This window comes from Nicotiana tabacum, chromosome 6, assembly GCF_000715075.1.
Source record: "Nicotiana tabacum cultivar K326 chromosome 6, ASM71507v2, whole genome shotgun sequence".
In the NCBI taxonomy this organism is placed as follows: domain Eukaryota; kingdom Viridiplantae; phylum Streptophyta; class Magnoliopsida; order Solanales; family Solanaceae; genus Nicotiana; species Nicotiana tabacum.
Window position 1 is genome coordinate 188,618,250 of NC_134085.1, and position 18,756 is coordinate 188,637,005.

Here is an 18,756-nt window from a genome sequence, read left to right on the forward strand (position 1 = left end):
ATACAGGTATCAGATTTAGTGTCAGAAATTCAGAGGCATTGTTGGCTTGTGCTCAGGCTAAGTCTTCAATAGTTGAGCGCATTAAGGTCACCCAATATGAGGATGAACGATTATATAAATACAGAGATGAGGTTTTAGCTGGTAAAAGCAAGGATATGATTGTTGAAAGTGATGGTGTTCTTCGAATGGGTAACAGGCTATGTGTAGCAGACGTAGATGGATTGAGACATGTTATTCTTGAAGAAGCTCACAACTCTAAATACACTATACATCCTGGATCCACAAAAATGTACCATGACCTGAAGCAATTTTATTGGTGGGAAGGTGTGAAGAAAGATGTTGCTAACTTTGTTTCTAGTTGTTTGACTTGTCAGCATGTCAAGTCTGAGCATCAGCGATCCGCAGGACTACTACAACAAATTGAGATTCCAGAGTGGAAATGGGAAAGAATTACTATGGATTTTGTCACCGGGCTACCACGAACCCTTAGAGGTTATGACTCGGTATGGGTGATTGTAGATCGACTAACGAAATCAGCACACTTTTTGCCAGTGAAGACTACATATGGTGGAGTCAGGTATGCACATATATTTATGAACGAAATTGTCTGACTTCACGGAGTTCCAGTATCCATCATCTCTGATAGAGGATCACAGTTCACTTCACGCTTTTGGAAATCTTTTCAAGAAGCATTGGGTACACGAGTAGATCTTAGTACTGCATTTCATCCACAGACAGAAGGGCAATCTAAACGTACTATTCAGATCTTTGAGGATATGTTGAGAGCTTGCATTCTTGAGTTTGGAGGTAGTTGGGACACTTATCTACCGTTAGCTGAATTTGCTTACAACATTAGCTTCCAGTCCAGTATTCAAATGGCACCGTACGAAGCATTGTGTGGTAGAATATGTCGTTCTCCTATCGGATGGTTTGAAGCTGGTGAGACTAACTTATTGGGACCCAACCTAGTACAAGAAGCTATAGACAAGGTCCAGTTGATCAGACAGAGACTGCTTACAGCTCAAAGCAGACAAAAGTCTTATGCTGATAAGAGAAACAGAGATTTAGTGTTCACAATTGGAGACAAAGTGTTCCTACGAGTCTCCCCTATGAAAGGTGTAATGCGGTTTGGGAAAAGAGGCAAGTTGAGCTCCAGGCTTATAGGACCGTATGAGATACTAGAACAAGTGGGAGCGGTGGCTTATCGTTTGGCACTCCCTCCTGAGTTGTCCTTTATTCACCCAGTGTTTCATGTCTCAATGCTAAGAAAATGTATATTAGACTCATCTCAGGTGATTGAAGCACCGACTATACCGCTCGATGAGAAGTTGTCCTACGAGGAGGATCCGATGGCTATTGTTGATAGGCAAGTAAGAAAGCTACGGTCAAAAGAAATTGTGCTCGTTAAAGTCTTATGGAGAAATCATACTGTTGAAGAAGCTACATGGGAAACAGAAGATGTTATACGAGTCAAGTATCCTCAATTATTTCAGTCTACAGGTACGTACCTGAGCTAAATTCGGAGACCGAATTTCATAAGGTGGGGAGAATGTAATATCTGCTATTAAATAATGGATAGTTAAATAATTTCCAAAAAAATAAATAAAAAAAAAATAACACAAAACAAAAAAAGGAAAAAGAAAACAACAATAAAATAAAAAAGGAAGACAATTTAAGTGGGCCTTAGCCCATCTGCTTCAAATTGACGAAGCTAGAAAAGGGTTTGAAAACAAAAAAATCTCTTTAGCCAACCACATCAAACGAGAAAAGAAAGAAAACGTTTCTAGTATTTCTTAGCGCCGATACCGTGTTTCTAGTATTTCTTAACTTCCACAATAAACTCCAGGTAATTTCATGTAATTCTTTTTTCTTTTGATATAATATTATTTTTGTTCATGATTCCTTGCGGGATTGAGTAGAGAAGATGTTGGGATTGGATTAAGAGTTTAAAAGATAAAGTTAAGGGAATTGAAAAAGGGAAAAGCGCCACATTGAAATTTCTGTAGAATCAGAAGATGACTAAAATCCCTAAAGAAAGAAAAGGTTGGATTGGAGAAACAAAAGAAGCCTAAAGCTTCACCAACGTGAAAGAAAAATTTGAGAAAATAAAAGGTTTTGATCACTAAAGCTTTGGGCAACCAGGTCCGGTAAAGTTTTTAGATGCTCTCAATGAAATTACTCCACGACTTAGAACAAAATAATCAATTTCTCATTTTATTTTATTTTGGAATTTGCTTGAGATATTTTCATAGTGTATGCTTTCATTGAGTACAAAAAAAAAAGAGATTTAAATATCAGTTAAGAAAGAAGATCATGGACAATAATATTATCCGATTTTTGTAGTATTTATATGATTTAAGGAGAGTAAATAGTACAATAAATAGACTATACAAATGACCTTGTTTTAGAAGATTATGGACTCACTTAAGTTAACTGTAGTATGGGCAGACAAATTTGACGAATTGAGAACTAAACGTGTGATCCCGAGGGGTGGATATTCAAATTTAGTTATGAATTAGCCCAAACAAGGAAACTAACACGAGATCAATATGATGCGATCATAGATTGATTAAAGGAAGACATACAGATTGCTCGAGGTGACAAGTTTGGTATTTTGGCACGAGTACTGTGAGTAGTAATCTTACCGCAATTTGTATTTTCATAACTTGCATGATTTATACATGATTTTTAATATGAATATGTTACCGATTATTATGAGTTGCATGTGGGACAAGTCTTTTTATCGATATGATACCGAAATAGTTATTTGAGATGATTACCGTTGTTTTAAATATTCTTGTTGTCACTAGATATGTTTTACCGTTACTTGAATTTACTGTTGTCGAAATGAAATTTCATGATTTGGTAAGAACCGAAATGCCCTATATTATTTTAAAATATTTTTCTATGAATATATACGGATACATAGACAAGTATAAATGAGAGTAGACTTTGAAGGATCTCGTAGCTAACGGCGGATTCATTAGACCTGGTGCACCTTGTAATTACCGATTACCGTTATAGCCCTCGCTAGTGGGAAGGTAGAACTAGCATATTGTTACCGATTACCCTCGAGTAGGGATTACCGTTAAATTTGACTTCTTACGAAGAAGTCCACAGTTATACCGATTACATGATCCATTCATTTAAACCTCCCAAATGTGAATATTGATATTATACAGTGGTTACCGAACTTATTACTAAATTATTAATTGTATTATACTACAAGAAGAACATGATGTGACTGAAAATTATTTATTGTTTCTGAAAGGGCATTTTTATTTTCTCTTTGAGATACTAGCATGTTTCTGACTTGTCCCTAAATAAAAACGGTTGTGGTTAAGTGTTATTACTCATTGAGCTAACGACTCATTCCCTGCTAATTTTTTTTTACAGAGACAGCAGTTGACGCAGGCGAGGATTTCGTTAATTAGAGCGCACATGTTAAGAATTCTTGGTGAGCCTCGCACTTGTTCGCGTGGGTGGAGATTTTTATCAATTGTTATGGTCTTTTCTTTGAATTCTTTGAGTCGCTCCATAATCATTATTTTAGTGTCATGAGTATTATTTTGCGATTAGTCTTATGTTGAGTATCGTTCTTTATTATCAAGGTTGGAGATATATTAGTATTTCTGGTTGTTAGTGGGTTGATTAGTAATGGTGGAGACTCGTTTTGGTTGATTGATTGGTTGTCAATTGTTTGGTATGATATTAGAATGTTGGTTGTTGATTTCTAAGACAGGTTTATTTTTGGGATAGTCCAAAAACAGGGAAAACTCTATCCGATTTTTCTGAAAAATACCGATGAAGCTTACTTGGGAGTACTTACTCCTAGGTGCCGGTCATGATCCTAAATTGGGTCGTGACACTAAGCCACTTTTGTTCTATTCCATTGTAATTCATCCCAAATCAATAAGAATTCTCTCTCTACTTTTCCATGCAATACTCTTCTTCTTTTATTATTTTATAACAAAAACTAATTTTTTTCCTTTCTTTGACAGGATTAGTGGTGGGTTAAAATCCTACTAAAATCGCATGGTTCACTGAAATGCAACTGGCACCCAAAAGACTAGGAAATACACACCCCTTGTCTGCATCAATACATAACACATCTTTACATATACTCTTATCACTAACTACATTAAATTAATATTATGTATTTCCAACACTTAATTATAATAACTAGTATAATTTGATACAAACACGTGTTAGCAATTCCCTTTTTTATTTCATGACTAGGCGTTCGGTCTCATTGAATTCATAGCCCAACCATAGGAGGAGTGCAAAATGGAAGGAAAAGTACAAAGATGCAGCTATAATTGCTGTTAGCATATACTCTCAAAAGCCAAAGCACTGTATATGCAGGGAGCATTGGAAGTATACCTAGAAAAAACAGAAAATTGTTAATGGCTATTATTCAGTCCAAAATCAACCCAAGAAGCACAGGCACCTAATAAAAAATTTCCTGTAGTAGGCATGATTTTGGTATCAAGATGTACATACTGCCATTAGTGTATTCACCAAAACTAAAGCTAAAAATAAATCCTCAGCCGGCGTATGCTTTCGTTCTCCCATTCCTCTGCCTGCAAGTCAAAATGATATATCTAGTTAGCAATCTCAAGCAGTGTGGATACAACATATAGTTTACACAGAGCATAGATATAAGCGTGGAAAATCACTTTTTTTTAAAAAAAAAAATAGTAAAGTAAATGGATGCACGTGTAAGAACCTAAATGTTGAACCCATCAAATTTAAATCTTGGATCCTTGTTGTCTCAAGAACATGAATGAAGAGAAGGTGGCACTGACCAGAAAGCGTCTTTCTTTTCTTGTGCTAATAACTCTTCAAACGAAATATCAGGCAACTCAGCATCTGTGTTTTCGACTAGCTTATTGGATTTTGCTTTCATTTCCATGTCTGCACCAATTTCAAGCATCTTCAAGAAAAAAGAAAAAAAAAAGACGTTAACAGAAAGCAATAGAGTATTGGAGTCAATTATAGTAGCCTCACGGAATCAACTTTTCAAGAAGAGATTTTAACACGACACAAGGGAAAAAAGAAAAAACAAAATGGCGAGAGAACGAGACAAAATCTAGAAGAATTGATGATTCTCCATCCTTCCTGAAGCGTTGAGATCAAAAGTTTATCCATTTTATGGATGGAATGTTCATGTTGAATTTGCAACGTGATAGTTCAGTACTATTGCACCTTCTTGTATGCTGGCGAGAGCTTCAGCTGTTGTTGCAGCCAATTATATACAAAAGCATCCTCTTCCAGTCGCTTCTGTTCTGATTCTAGCTTGTATATCTTGAAAGTCATAAACCTTAGTTAGTATTTTTTTAATTCGGGATGAGTGAGAAACAGTTTTTCAACTCAAGCAAAAATTGATGAAAGGGAGATGGCCCACTACCTGCTGCCGTAGTCTAACAAAGGAAGATCTGTCAGCCTTAAAGAGTAAGGCCTTTGTTATTGTGAATCTTCGTTGAATGATCTCTGACCTGTTCAGGAATAACAAGTTTTCGTTACTAATAGAGATGATACTCTCTCTCTGACCTCTGATCTTCGTTGAAAAGGCCATTTGGGAACTGAAAGGCACTTTTGGAAAAGATAGTTCAAATTCATAACTTATAAGAGCGGATGAATCAAGCTATTGATCTTGGTAATACTCATTCAAATATTCAACATACTTGTTTTTATCGCAAAAAGAAAATAAATATTCAACATACTTGTGCTGTAGCTCACTCCTTGCTTCAACCAAACAATTAACAAATTGACCAACCTGCATCATTAAGGCATAAGATAATACAAGATTTAGGATTCTAAAAGACCTGAACGAGAAAAGCCAATCCAAATATTTAAAACAAATTGTAACATGCATCGGAGAGTTGCATTCACTTAGTCAAGCTGGCGTGTATTCCGTTATGTCTGCTTAGTGAAATAAAAATTTTAACTTTGCATTTGAATATTGATAGAAGTAGGAGAGCAATGGTGAATAAGGTTATGTCCTTCATATACATATATATAGAGGACTATATGATCATATGCAACCAAGGATCCTTGACTAAAGTTTATTCTTCCAAATCAGTTAATTAACTACATAATGTATCTTCTGTTTCATTGATCATTTTCAAAACATAATTTTCCTCCAAATGGTGATAAGTCGTCGGATCCACACACATTGTACATGGTGATATTTGACAGAAAACATGCGAAACAAAGTGTTCTCACTGAGCACTAACTCAGTTGTTAGTTGACACATTTCTGCATATCCTAACACTTCACTCAAATCAGCAACAAACTCACAAACTTCAGTGAAAAGCTAACACTCGACAAAGTATCGAGATCATTTTAAGTCAATTTCTTAAATCCTACCTAAAGTGGATACTCGCTCAATGCACATACACATGTAAAAAAAATTGAGGTAATTTTTTTTATTGACAATCATTACCAAGGGGCTATTTAAAGATTACAAAAAAGTGTGGAGTAGACCCCTCCTATAGGTTAAAGGAGTCTAACGAGATCATTCTACGTGCTATATCAGTTACAATGTTTCGTCTACTCCAGAAGCATGGATTTTGGAGAACTTTACAAAAAATAAGGTGTTTCTTTTCCCACATATCAGAACAGTTCTTGTTCCTTTCTAACAAATTGTCCAGATAATACATAGTGGAGCTGTCCTCCAGCTTTGACTCTGGGGATCTTATTATCTATTCTTTTTACCTGCTAAATGTTGATTAGTCCTTTCAAGTCTTCTTGAATCAACCACTTGACTCCAAAAATAATTTTTTTTGGATAACTAACTCAAAAAGTATTCATAAACATTGACTAAATATACCAACTTTTTCTGCAATGTGATAGAAGATGGTTAATTGACTCAGTACACCTAAACAACATCTTTCACCTACTTTCTCAAATAAATATATTCCTTCCAATCAATCCTGTTATACGTGTCTACGTGAAACCAAACTGATCAGCCTCAAGAGACTATAAAATCTTTAGTTTTTTTTATTTTTGATGATGGCGGTGCTTGGACCAGCTTGTGTGCACCTCGATTATTCCATCAGGTACCTGCTACCTCCACCAGCACAAGTACTAGGTAACGTGGCCCACCAAGGACTAAAAAGAATCTTTACTACCATGGAAAATGTTTAATTCTGTCTTAAGTACAAGAAAATAAAATGGTTAAAAAGGAGAGCAATCTATTATCTACTTGCTGGCAAAAAATCATTCTACTAACTCCACAATGTATGGCAAGTTTTAGCCTTATTGAAAGTTAAAATTAAGCTGTTGGGTCTTCAACCATAAAGAAAAACATATTCACGTTAAAGTTTGAAATGCAGATATCCTCCAGGATGGAGATCTCCAACATCTCAAAAAGGATGCGGATATTGCACAAAACGCAGGTCAAATTGCTCAACAATCAGAATCTCAATACAAACATCACACAGGCAGAGGCGGAGCCTGGATTTGAAGTTAATGGGTTCGGAATTCTAATCTCTTTAAGTTACTGGGTTCTAAATTATTAATTCGTACATTTTTAATGGATTTATTTACACAAATACATGGGTTGGATCGAAGTTACTGGGTTCGCCGAACCCGTAAAAGGCATGCTAGCTCCGTCCCTGCACATAGGAGCTGTCTAAGTCTCCAAAAATTAAAAAAGGGTACCTTTAGTCATGCATATGAAGCACAAAATCCCAATTCAACAAACACCACATAAAGAAGCAACCTTTACTAAAATTCAAAGATGGCATATACTATACAAAATTAATAATTAAAAAGAGAAATGAATATAGAACAAAAGGCAGGTCAAATTGCTCAACAATCAGAATATCAATACAAACATCACACAGGAGCTATCTAAGTCTCCAAAAATTTATTAAAATGTCACCTTTAGTCATACATACAAAGGACAATATCCCAATTCAACAATACCAAATCAAGAAGCAACCTTCAATAAATTTCAAATATGTCATACACTATACAGAATTAATAAATAAAAAGAGAAAAGAAGAGAAATAAAAACCTGAGCCAGTGTCAATCCATTAGACTCGTGAGACTTAACAAGCTCATCATAATGCTGCTTAATCTTTCTCTGAGTTGCACTACTCGACTTTGTAAAAGGGTATAAACAAACCAACTCTTCTTTCTCCTTAACAACCCCAGAATCCTTTTTCTGCTTCACCTCCTCTTCACTATTCGAATCGGGTCTCTTCTTCTTGACCCGTTTCTTTTTCTTCATCTTCTCCTTATCATCCTTATCCGCATCAAGACCAGATTTATCAATCTTATTCGGGCCATCATCATTACCCAATTCATTGGAAAACAGTTTGGCCCATTTAGGTGAACTGGAAGGTAAGATCTCAAGAAGAATTGAATGGGTCAAATGGGTCGGGTCAGATTGATGTGTAACTCCATCTTCTTTCTTTGTAGATTCCTGTAAAGATAAGTTTTTTTGTACTAATTTAAGCTGTTGATGGGTTTCATTAATTCTTTTCTTAGTGAGTTTAGAGTAAAGAAAAAAAACGAGAATGGTGAGTGAACAAAAAGAGAAAGTGAAGAAAAACAAAAGAAAAGGAGATAACAGAGATTTAAAATGCTGTTGTTGATTATGAATGTGACAGCAGAGAGGAGAATCTTTTGGGAAAGAAGAAGAAGAAGAAGAAGAGATGAACAGAAAATTAGGAGTGGCCGCCATAGGAAGAAGGCGTCATTAACAGAAGAAAAGCACAGTAGTACACCACCTGGAGTGAGTTCTTTTTTTGGATATAGAAGAGAGGCTTATAATAATATATATCTATCTTGTTTTTGTTTTGTATTTAGCACTTTTACATATTCTATTCTAACTGCTTTACTTACTTTTATCTTTTTTTTAAAGGTATTATTTGTAATTCTGTGACTACTTGACAATTCCACAAAAATTAATTTTAAAAAAAAAAGTTTTCGCGCAGCCTTATTTTCCTTATTCTGCAGCTTTTGTTTTTTATAGGTCTAAAGTTCTTTTATTTAATCCAAGGTCTTTTTTAACATTTGAGGTATTTTGGGATCTAGGTTTTAGGTTTTTTTCCTTCTTCGAGTATATGATCGTGGATAGGAAGGTGTGGAGGTTGAAAATAAAGGTAACGAGTTAGAATAGATCTCCTAGCATTGTCCTTGTCTGTAAAGTAGCTTTAGTACACGAGTTCGTGTTATTTATTTCGGCCTTCTAATTATAATACTCAGTTTTAGTTTTATATCTTTGTATTATTACTTCAGTTTTATAACTGGTGTGATTGCTACTGTCCTTCCTTTTATCTTTCCTAAACCGAAGGTCTTTCGGAAACAGTCTCCCTACCTTCTTGAAGGGAGGGGTAAGGTTCGTAAATACAATCTTCCTCAGACCTCGCTTGTGAAATTACACTAGTCTGTTGTTGTTGTCGTCATTTTTTTTTCTTTTTCTATTTTTTTGGGTTAAATTGTCAAAAATGTTTTGTTAACATAATTGAAAAGCAAAAAACTGAACTTAGAATGCATTTGTTGACATAACTTTTATTGTTAAAAGGTTAATGGACTTCTGAGTTGTGATTTTACTCAACAGGTTTTCTTAAGCTTCAAAATACTTAATCATAAGTGAGAGATTACATTACAAAATAAATATTTTTAAACTTCAAAAGGAAGATTTTCTTTCATAGAAGAAAGTAACCGAAAGCCCTCTTTGACCAAAACGTTCTCATATTCTGTTTTTATTTTATTTGAACTCTAGAATCCCTCATTAAATCACATAATTTTTATTTTATTTTGAAAAATACGTCAGGAAGTCAATGTAGTGTAGATTGCTATAATTGTCAAATTTGAAATTTGTAGGGTGAATTCAATGCCCAGTTGATGTCAATATAACATATGCGCATTTAGAATCCTAGGAGTATTTATTTCTCCCACATCTTCTTTGTGAAAATTGAGAAAGGGCCAAATTAGCACATTAATGGAACTTGCTCCCAACAAATTAATTGATCTTTTAAGAAAAGATTACTTCCTCCTGTCCAAAAAAAAAAAGATTTTTTTGGCTTCTTTTTTGTGATCCAAAATAAGTGATTGTTCCAAATTTCAAGAATAATTAATTATTTTTTTCCTACATTGCTCTTGGAGTAAATATTGTTGGAGTATGTGTTAGGAGTGTTTATGTGAGAGATAATAAAGGTTAATATAGTCAATTTTATTGCTAATTATTGTTAAATGTGTGAAAATAACTAAAAAATCACTTATTTTGGACCAAGGGAGTAGCTTTCAAGAAGTTAAAGCTTTTCTTAGTTATCCGGTGTTTACACCAAACATATAAACGCAAGACCTGTTTTTCATAAAAACGATTTAACTTAACCATGGTCAAGTGGATATATATTTTCATTTTAATTTTAGCTGCTTAGGTTAAATTGCTTGATTTGATAATTACACCAAAGATAGGCAGCAACAGCAGGTCACACGTTTTAGTTTATTATTTTGTTTACATGTCAGCAAAAGAATGCAAGACAAGAAAGGTAAATCAGTGAGCAAATGCTGAGAACAAATGAACAAGATTTAGTAAACAATTATTCAAGAGACCTTGATGGTATATCACATCATAATAGTAGTAGCATTTTTGCAGGTACAAAGCAAAGCAATGAAAGATTGCTTTTTTACATAGATAATAAAATGCTGAAATTCCTGAAACCATAATACTAGCAAATTCTAACAGTAACAATATTTGCACATGGACTAATCAGGAACCAGTCTCAATGCGCATTTGTTTTATAACGGTGGCGTTAAGGCCAGCTTGCGCATGCTTCAACTATTCTGCCGAAATCTGCTACCTCCAATCAGCACAGTCTCAACGTGCACTTGAACCAATGCCTATACACTTGTTTTACAGTTGCAGACAAACACCAACATATATGTACAGAATCTTGGGCCAACCATCTATGCAATTCACATGAGCTTCAAATGAAAAGGTGTGTTGCATATCTGTACAACTTCACCCCCATCAAAGCCAACTCCTGGACTTGTATTGGCTCTTCAAAAATATTTTCAAAAAGTGAACACTTAAATATTGCTATCACAGTACTTGAGAAAACTACTTGAACCCCACTTTATTTGTTTATCCTCAGTGTCATCAGCTGCAAACAACCTCAACTGAGAGTTTCTTCATAACATGTGGACATGGATCACCTCCAAAGATCTCTGGTGTCACAGGTACGGAGCACGAATTTTGCCCGATGCAGTACTGGAAATAAGAGAAGAGTAGTTCAATCAGGTCTCTACAAAAGCTAACTACTTCAAGAAATGAAAAGAAACAGGTTCTTCTAATATAGAGCAAGATTTGTAAATACCCTTTCAAAAGCATCATATGAGTGAAAAGCATGGCAGCTTCCTTCGCGGAAACTTCCACAGACCCCCTGTGGTGTTCCAAAGCTTGCAAATTTGATTGAAGAAATCTTCTGACCAGAAGCGCATGAGAGGTGAGCTTTAGGCCTGAGAGGTCTGTCGACTTTACCAGATGCTTGCATTTGCCAATTAACCAACTGCGGTTGCCATTCATTTATATCTGCACAAACACTTGCTACTTCTCTTTTTACCAAAGAGATTCCATGAGGCTCTCCTCCCCATTCCTCAAATAAAACTAACAAATTTCCAGTAGGATACAGCCAAGACCGAGGAACATGATACCTGAATTATAATTCATAGTTAAGTTAGAGCTTCTTGTTACATCGGAGGAAAATGCCACAAGGTTTGCCATTACGTACCATCGTTGTGAAGCCTCTCCGCAGTTACTTAGGCACTTTTTCTCATCAAACCAGCCTGCATAGTTACAGGCACCGCAGTTACCAGATGCTTTATATCCAGGCCAGTAGCGTCCGATGCTTTGGCCATTTATCCACACTTGGCCTTTGCCCATGGTATTCAAGTCTAAAGCCAAAGGCTCGTTTCCAGCTGGAGCATTGAAAGTAGTCTGCATACAAAACAGAAAGATTTATGACTGCTTAAAGAAGAGTAAATTATTCTTATCTTGCAAAGGAATGGCTTTTAATGTCCAAATATAAGACCAAGTTGGTACATAGGAAGACTGAAGTATGAGGTACGCACCTTGTACCATGTGAGCGGCTGTCTTTGAGCCACAAAAGAGCCCTCAACCCACTCAACTGATGAGCTACCACTAAGTGAATGAAGGCTCAAGGCTTCTCCTTTCAGACCAACCTGGTTAAGAAAAATGTGAGAGTTTAGATAAACATGCAATGAAGCATCCAAGTTATGTTTTAGAACATCTTATAAAGACAAACCTTGTAAGACCATTTCTGCCATGTTAAATCTCTTTTCCCCTCATTAAGACCACTAAGCGAAACTGGACCAAGAACACCAGCATTCCATGTCTCAAAATGTGGGCCGATATTCTGCATTTTGAGCACACGTAGAAGGAAGCCAAGTGAGCACATACTAAAATAAGCAGTCAAAATCAGTTTATATGTGTGCAGTCTGTAAAGCAATGCAACAGAGGCACATGTCAGTTAATATGGGTAATAGAGTAAGAGGGGGACAGAGAGAGAGAGAGGACAGACCGGAAGACCGACAGCAATGCTCAGCAGAGAAATCTTGTTAACTCCTGCTCTCAGATTTACAGCTTTACTGAAAGTTAGTTTTGGTTTTTCTAAACTTCCATATGCAGTTCCTGCAAGAAATTCGAGAGAAGAGAGATGTTAAAAGCCACTATGTGCCACGGTGATGGGGGCTTTAGTTTCTTATTATTATGCAAACTGTTTAATTCATTATATGTTCTTGAAGAGACCAAATAGCCCTCAGCTTTTTGAATTTTTGTACAAGAGAAATTTTACAGCAAAGCTATAAACTGAAATAATGATTCAAAGTTGTAAATCACGTCAAATATAAATTGTCATGCCACATACCTGCTAATTGACCATTCACAAAAACATGCAATGCATGGCCAGCTGACATGATTGTAAGCCAAGGCCATTTTCCACTTCTCAAAAATCCTTCTCTTGAATCAATCTTGACACTGTAACAAAGACAAACAATCATAAACATGTTCCGGAGCCAACATAATTCCAGTGTACCTAAGTTTTTCAATTTAACATGTGAAGAGGCTGCCAGAAGCTACATAAGCACTTACTCAGTTGAATACCACAAATAATCAGATACATCTCTTGTGGTATTTATTTGCTCCAATAACCCAACAACTGTAAAACTACTGTCTTCGTAAGATGCCGTCTCTTCATTGAAAGAATCCCAAGAGAATCCTCTGCTGACTGAAGTCATCTTCATCTGAGCGCTTTGAGCACCAATCTTCACATTGAAAAATAGTGCTGTCAGTATGTTGTTTCGGGTGATAGATTAAAGGAAATCTCATTTTCATATTCTTTCTTCTTACCCTTGCAGTATTAAATACAGTGTTCTTGCAGTCGGGAAGAATGCTGATTGACCATGGTGGCAAGTTATAATGCCTGTTTGCAAATGTCACTGTAGCAAAAGAGTGTTGGTTGTAGTTTGCAAGGAATGCAGCACAAGTGCCAGACTTCGACCTAAAAACATGGGCCTGTAAAAGAAACGACGAAGCTCCAGTTACTTTCACTCCAAACCTTTGTCATGGTGACTGGTTCGACAAGAATAATTTAGTTAATATCACCTCCTGCTGGTGTCCAAGGGGCGTCACAGTTGGATCTCCGGAAACTAAAGCTGGCTCACAAAGCTTTATTGCTCTATGCAGATCTTTCAGGTGACCCCATTTAGGTTGCCGTAATAAACCTAAAGACCAAATGGAAAATTTTAAATAGGGCTAAACAATGCATTAGCTTCACTTTTAGTCTCTTTTGAGTTTTCTTCCTAGTTCTAAATCATGGACTCGATAATCAACAAACCTTATCTGTAGGAAGTTACACATAACAGCTATTGACTAACCAAAAAGCATGATGAAAGTTGGACGAGGGATATGTCAAGATATTACATTTGATGGGATCGCTGAAATCAGCAAACCATCAAAAGTTATCAAACTTGTATTTTCGGGTGAAATAGAAGATGTAGTTTACACTTTAGATGCAGCTGGCATGAACCTAGTATACTATCATGTACTGATATGAAAATTGAAAGGGACCCTAACACATGATGTTTACTGAAAAAAGAAGATCAATGGCGACCCTTGCACGAGCTGTTAAATTAATACTACTAAGTAGTGTGCTGACAAAGTTCGGAATTAGAACTCTAGAAATATAAAAAATGAAAACAAAGACAATCAAACAAGGAGTTGACCAAGAAAGTTCTGCTTTGGCGCTTTTCACAATTCAAATTCAAGTGGTTATAAACAAATAAAAATGGATTCTCATTTTTATCCTTCTCCTAACATGAAGAAACTGAACCAGATTTCAAGAAAAGGTGCATACCATATTCATCAAGAGGTGCATCATAGTCATAACTAGTAGCAATAAATGGGCCCCCAGCAGTCCTGCCAAAGTTTGTTCCACCATGATACTGCACAAAAAAGAAAAGGGAAAAGGAAATCATAAACAACATAATTTTCTTGGCATGAGAAGAAACATTAACTCTTTGAAAATAAGAGACGATAAACATACCATGTAATAATTGATGAAGGAACCTCCCTTCTGTATAAATCTTGCAACAGCAAACGCCAAATCCTCTGCAGGACGATAAGGAACTGGATTTCCAAATCCAGTAAACCTGCAAAAAAAAATTGACAACAGAAATTTATTCCACAATCTACTCTAAGCAGAAAGATTAAATAGAATTTTTTTTGAATACTCTGGAATGATATATGTACTCACCATGCAGTCCAGGCTTCAGTCCATATCTTTGGTTTATAAGCCTTATTCGGAGAAAAGTAGTCACAGTAGAAACCATTACAAGCATTAATCTGCACAAGGGAAAAAGATATATCAAAGTAGGAAATTAAAGAAAAAGGATAAGAAAAAAGAAAAAAGTGTATCACTAGATATTTTAACAATATTTACAAACTAGAAAATTCAGAAACAAATATCTCAATGTACTGAGCAAGATTAAACATATTAAGACTATCATAACTACTACTATGCTTCAATACCAAGCAAGTTGGAGTCGAATGCATCAATCCTCACATACCATTTCACTCCATTTAAGCTCATCTTGGACTAATATTACACAAAATAAATGCGACAATGATAAGAGAAAAACACTGAATTGTAACACTTACAATGGGATCAGGGGCATCGTCTTGTTTGCACATGATCCATGGGACACCAGTGTCAAGACCTACAGCCATTTTGGCAGCCCACTGTGCATAAGCTTTACCAGGTGCTCCCAATTCCCACTCCATCGGTCCATATTCATTCTCAATCTGGTAAAAAAAAACAAAATAGATATATTTTTATAATTTCCTCTCGAGCCTTACTGAAATGACAGAAACTGAAAAAGGGAATGGCAAATTTTGAACAACCTGAGACATAATTATTGGACCTCCTTGAGTTTCATACAAACGTTCTGCTTTCATCATATTAACAATCTTAGTAGTGAACCTTTGCATTGCAGCCTAAGATACAAAAAGGGGCAAAAAAAAAATAATTAAAAACCAATCACATCAAAGGAAGAAATTTTCATATGGAATTCTTTTCTTGTCTAACCTTGAAAGGACCATTATCTGTTCTGAAACTAATACCAGGTACATACTTTAGCCAAACAGGAAAACCCCTGAAATTGAAACAGAGTAAAGTGAGCAAGAATTTGACATAATGCCTAAAATTGTTTTATAAGATAAAACAACAATTTTTTAGCAATACCCAAAATTCCATTCAGCACAAGCATAAGGTCCAATCCTGAGATGGACATAAAGTCCTGCTTGATGTACCAGCTTAATAAACTTCACTAAATCATATCTCCCTTCAAAATAATACTGGAAATCCAAACAAAAAAATCAATTAAATACCCAAGTGATGGAAACAATATAGTAAGTAGTATTTTTTTTAAAAAAAAAAGGATTTTAGTTCAACTTACTTTCCCTTGTTGAGGCTCATGTCCATTCCAGAAAACATAAGTCTGAATCACATCAATTCCTCCTTCTTTAGCCTTTTGAATAATACCTGGCCACATCTGTGTAACCCCAAAACGAAAAGGAAAAAAATATAACCTTTAGAAAAAAATCCATTTTGCAAAAAGACTCAACTTTGAATATTTTAACACACCCATTTAGCAGCCAAAAAAAACTTTTTCAAGAAAACATGGGACATAACATATTAAGCTGGTGAAGTACATTTCAAATGAACATACCTCAGGTGTGCTTCTTGGGTAATGAACAGAACCAGATATAAGAATTCTTCTTTGTCCCTTCACAATAATAGCTTTATGGTCATATGAAACAGAAGCTTTTCCACAAAAAACCCATGAACCCAATAACATTAACACCACCACTAACACATTCAACATTATTAGCCTCGAACCCATGTTAATTCTTTACAAGGCAAAATGAGCTTTTTTTTTCCTTGTTTCTTGTTTTCACTTTATTCTATACTTGTTTCTTCAAACATTTAGATTGAAAGAGTGGAGAAGGAAAAAAGGATGCTTTTTTTGTTTGTTTTGTTTTGTATGAATATGAATATTCTTCTTTTTGCCTCTCTTTTGGTTTTAATACCCCTTTTTCCCCTTCTTGTACAAAGAATAAAGAAGATAGAGAAAAATGCTGAATATAGAAACAGTAGCTGAGAGTGAGTAATTAGTGTGAATAAATGAGGACTTTGGACTTGCAAAAATATTGCTACGTCGCAGCTGCTTTTAAACACCCAAAGTATGGATTGTTTGAAAGTGAGTGTGGGGTCTTTTCTTGAGCTTTGGTCCCACTAAATGGGACCCATTTTGCACTTATTATACACTTACGCGGAGCATCATCCAACAAATTAATTTTCCTCCAATTTTCAGATTTCACGAAAAGAGACATTTTAATTAGAGCAGTGCTTAATTGTGGCCTCTTTGTCTGTAGTTAGAAAAGTGAATTATATTATTAATTTATAATATAAAATAAGTCATAAATTATCTCATAAAAAATAAAATATAAATTTTAAATTTATGATATTTCTAAATTTAAAAATATAAGTCATATAAATTGAGACAAGGTGAATAATCTTACTCTCTCTGATTCAGTTTAATTGATTTTTTTTTGTGATCCATATTAATTACTTTTTTCAAATATCTAGAAGGAATTAATTTTTTTTTTTAAAGTTAACCTTGGAATAAAGAATCTAGGAGCATTTTTTATATTTTCAATGAGTAAATTAAGGTTAATATGATCAATTTTATTATTAATTAATATTAAAAAATAAATTTTAAATTTGCATGAAAATAGCCAAAAAATTAAATAAAGTGGTTCGATAAGTAACAGATTTTTCCAAGCTGATGAACAAAAAAAGATTCTTTACGGTCGGTTCCGGTTTTTTGGGCAAGAGCGTTATGTTTGTTTCTCGTGGGTGAATTCTAAAGCGAATATGAGCGCGTGAAGCCAATCCCTAGTATAGCCGCATATAATTGGTCGGTGAATTTCACGATGTTGGCTAGAGCGTATTGTAGAAGCTCTCTTGGTAATTACGTTCGTAATTGTAATTAATTTTTTGTAAATTCACTTTTTGACTATGTTTTTTTGTCTGCGCAGCCTCACGGGTTAGGTTTAGCTCTTCAAATTTCAAAGGATTTTTAGATTTATTATCCTATTTCTGAATTTTCTTTTCAGATTTCCAGTGGAAGTAAAAAAAAAAAAAAAGTTTACTCATGTAATGACCAAAGTACCCCTATGATGATACAATCAAACATCTCTATAGCATCCTCGTTTGTTCCGATATTTTTTGGCTGTTATAGTGAAGTGTTGTTATAAATAACATATATTATAATATAATGTTAAAATCGGTTCTGAAAATACTTGATTTTTATAGTAAATGATTGTTATATAGCGATGTTGTTATAGAGAAATTTGACTGTATAATAATTTTAACTTTTTAGTGGAATTATGCATGTGAAACTGAAGTAGAGGAATTCGGAATGCAAAATCACGTAGAGTTACCAATATATTCGTTATATAAAATTTGGTATAGCTTATAATTAGGTGTTTAGTTGTTTAGTTAAAACAAATTATCATTCATTTCTGGAAAAAGTGACATCGTTTATGGAAAAATAATCCCAATGAGGAATTAATTATAAATCTCATATCCATCTCAGAACATTTTTTGGTTATAATACGATAGAGTTGTTATCTGATCAAACTTGTTTAATTAGTGAGATGGTGTATTCATCTCTAATCTAATTCTACATCCTTTAAAGCAAACATGATTAAGCTTAGTCCAATATCCAAAGAACAAAATTAGGAAACATTTGAACAGTTGGGGGTCTATATACGTGTAATGTTCTTACTTAATTGTTTCTAAGAGTCGGTAGTATTTTTGAACAACCAACTGACAAGACTTTTTAACGTACGGAATCGAACCTCAATCGTAATAAATCTCACATCTTAATCTAGCAAAATGCATGATTTTGATTCGAATTGAATTATTGCCCTTCTCCATCTAAATAGCAGATGTGTGTCGTTTGTTAGAGAGTTTGAATCTACACCTAATCAATACATCATGAGTTTGCACCCTTATCACTAGATTAAAGTCGCGATAATTTAAGTCGAAATATATATACATTCAGACATCTTTATAATAGTATCTCTATTTAACAACCAATAACTATAAAATCTAATATTTTCTCGGAACTGATTTTAATGTTATGTTA

General features: G+C 34.8%; 3 protein-coding genes across 4 annotated transcripts in view; 1 reads left to right on the top strand and 2 right to left on the bottom strand.

The window, feature by feature from the left end:
* The window catches only part of LOC142182241 (uncharacterized), a 1,584-nt gene extending 67 nt beyond the window's left edge, over window positions 1–1,517 (top strand). The window contains exons 1-2 of the mRNA XM_075256369.1: window positions 1–382; window positions 869–1,517. The exon at window positions 1–382 is cut by the window's left edge and continues 67 nt beyond it. Coding sequence (XP_075112470.1) covers window positions 1–382; window positions 869–1,517 — 1,031 coding nt within the window. The remainder of the gene's footprint in view (window positions 383–868) is intronic.
* A 2,793-nt stretch (window positions 1,518–4,310) lies between these two features.
* LOC107779267 (uncharacterized) lies at window positions 4,311–8,789 on the bottom strand. Of its 2 annotated transcripts, XM_016599662.2 has the most exons (7): window positions 8,027–8,789; window positions 5,727–5,779; window positions 5,411–5,498; window positions 5,209–5,307; window positions 4,809–4,936; window positions 4,504–4,583; window positions 4,311–4,383 (listed from the first exon to the last, which is right to left on the bottom strand). In XM_016599662.2, the coding sequence occupies exons 1-6, from the start codon at window positions 8,696–8,698 to the stop codon at window positions 4,547–4,549; spliced, it is 1,077 nt and encodes a 358-aa protein (XP_016455148.2). In that variant the 5' UTR covers window positions 8,699–8,789; the 3' UTR covers window positions 4,311–4,383; window positions 4,504–4,546. The 2 variants fall into 2 exon arrangements, with proteins under 2 accessions (XP_016455148.2, XP_016455147.2); XM_016599661.2 differs by having other exon boundaries at window positions 4,311–4,583.
* A 1,739-nt stretch (window positions 8,790–10,528) lies between these two features.
* Window positions 10,529–16,746, bottom strand: LOC107779266 (beta-galactosidase). Its single transcript, XM_016599660.2, has 19 exons — window positions 16,270–16,746; window positions 15,997–16,092; window positions 15,783–15,895; window positions 15,627–15,693; window positions 15,443–15,535; window positions 15,200–15,343; window positions 14,796–14,884; window positions 14,586–14,691; window positions 14,397–14,484; window positions 13,646–13,764; window positions 13,391–13,555; window positions 13,133–13,305; window positions 12,909–13,018; window positions 12,564–12,673; window positions 12,288–12,398; window positions 12,094–12,204; window positions 11,754–11,959; window positions 11,340–11,676; window positions 10,529–11,233 (listed from the first exon to the last, which is right to left on the bottom strand). The coding sequence occupies exons 1-19, from the start codon at window positions 16,441–16,443 to the stop codon at window positions 11,123–11,125; spliced, it is 2,523 nt and encodes an 840-aa protein (XP_016455146.1). The 5' UTR covers window positions 16,444–16,746; the 3' UTR covers window positions 10,529–11,122.
* Window positions 16,747–18,756: the final 2,010 nt, after the last annotated feature.

What these genes read in the sequence shown, in the direction of transcription:
- LOC107779266 (XM_016599660.2), bottom strand. Translation starts at nt 16,443, where the DNA reads ATGGGTTCGAGGCTAATAATGTTGAATGTGTTAGTGGTGGTGTTAATG. An exon ending in ATGAGCCTCAACAAGGGAAA is followed by an intron (nt 15,896 to 15,996) that starts GTAAGTTGAACT and finishes TTGGATTTCCAG; the next exon opens with TATTATTTTGAAGGGAGATA. An exon ending in CAGATAATGGTCCTTTCAAG is followed by an intron (nt 15,536 to 15,626) that starts GTTAGACAAGAA and finishes TTTGTATCTTAG; the next exon opens with GCTGCAATGCAAAGGTTCAC.
- LOC107779267 (XM_016599662.2), bottom strand. Translation starts at nt 8,698, where the DNA reads ATGGCGGCCACTCCTAATTTTCTGTTCATCTCTTCTTCTTCTTCTTCT. An exon ending in AGGAGTGAGCTACAGCACAA is followed by an intron (nt 5,499 to 5,726) that starts GTATGTTGAATA and finishes ATTCCTGAACAG; the next exon opens with GTCAGAGATCATTCAACGAA. An exon ending in GAAAAGAAAGACGCTTTCTG is followed by an intron (nt 4,584 to 4,808) that starts GTCAGTGCCACC and finishes TTTGACTTGCAG; the next exon opens with GCAGAGGAATGGGAGAACGA.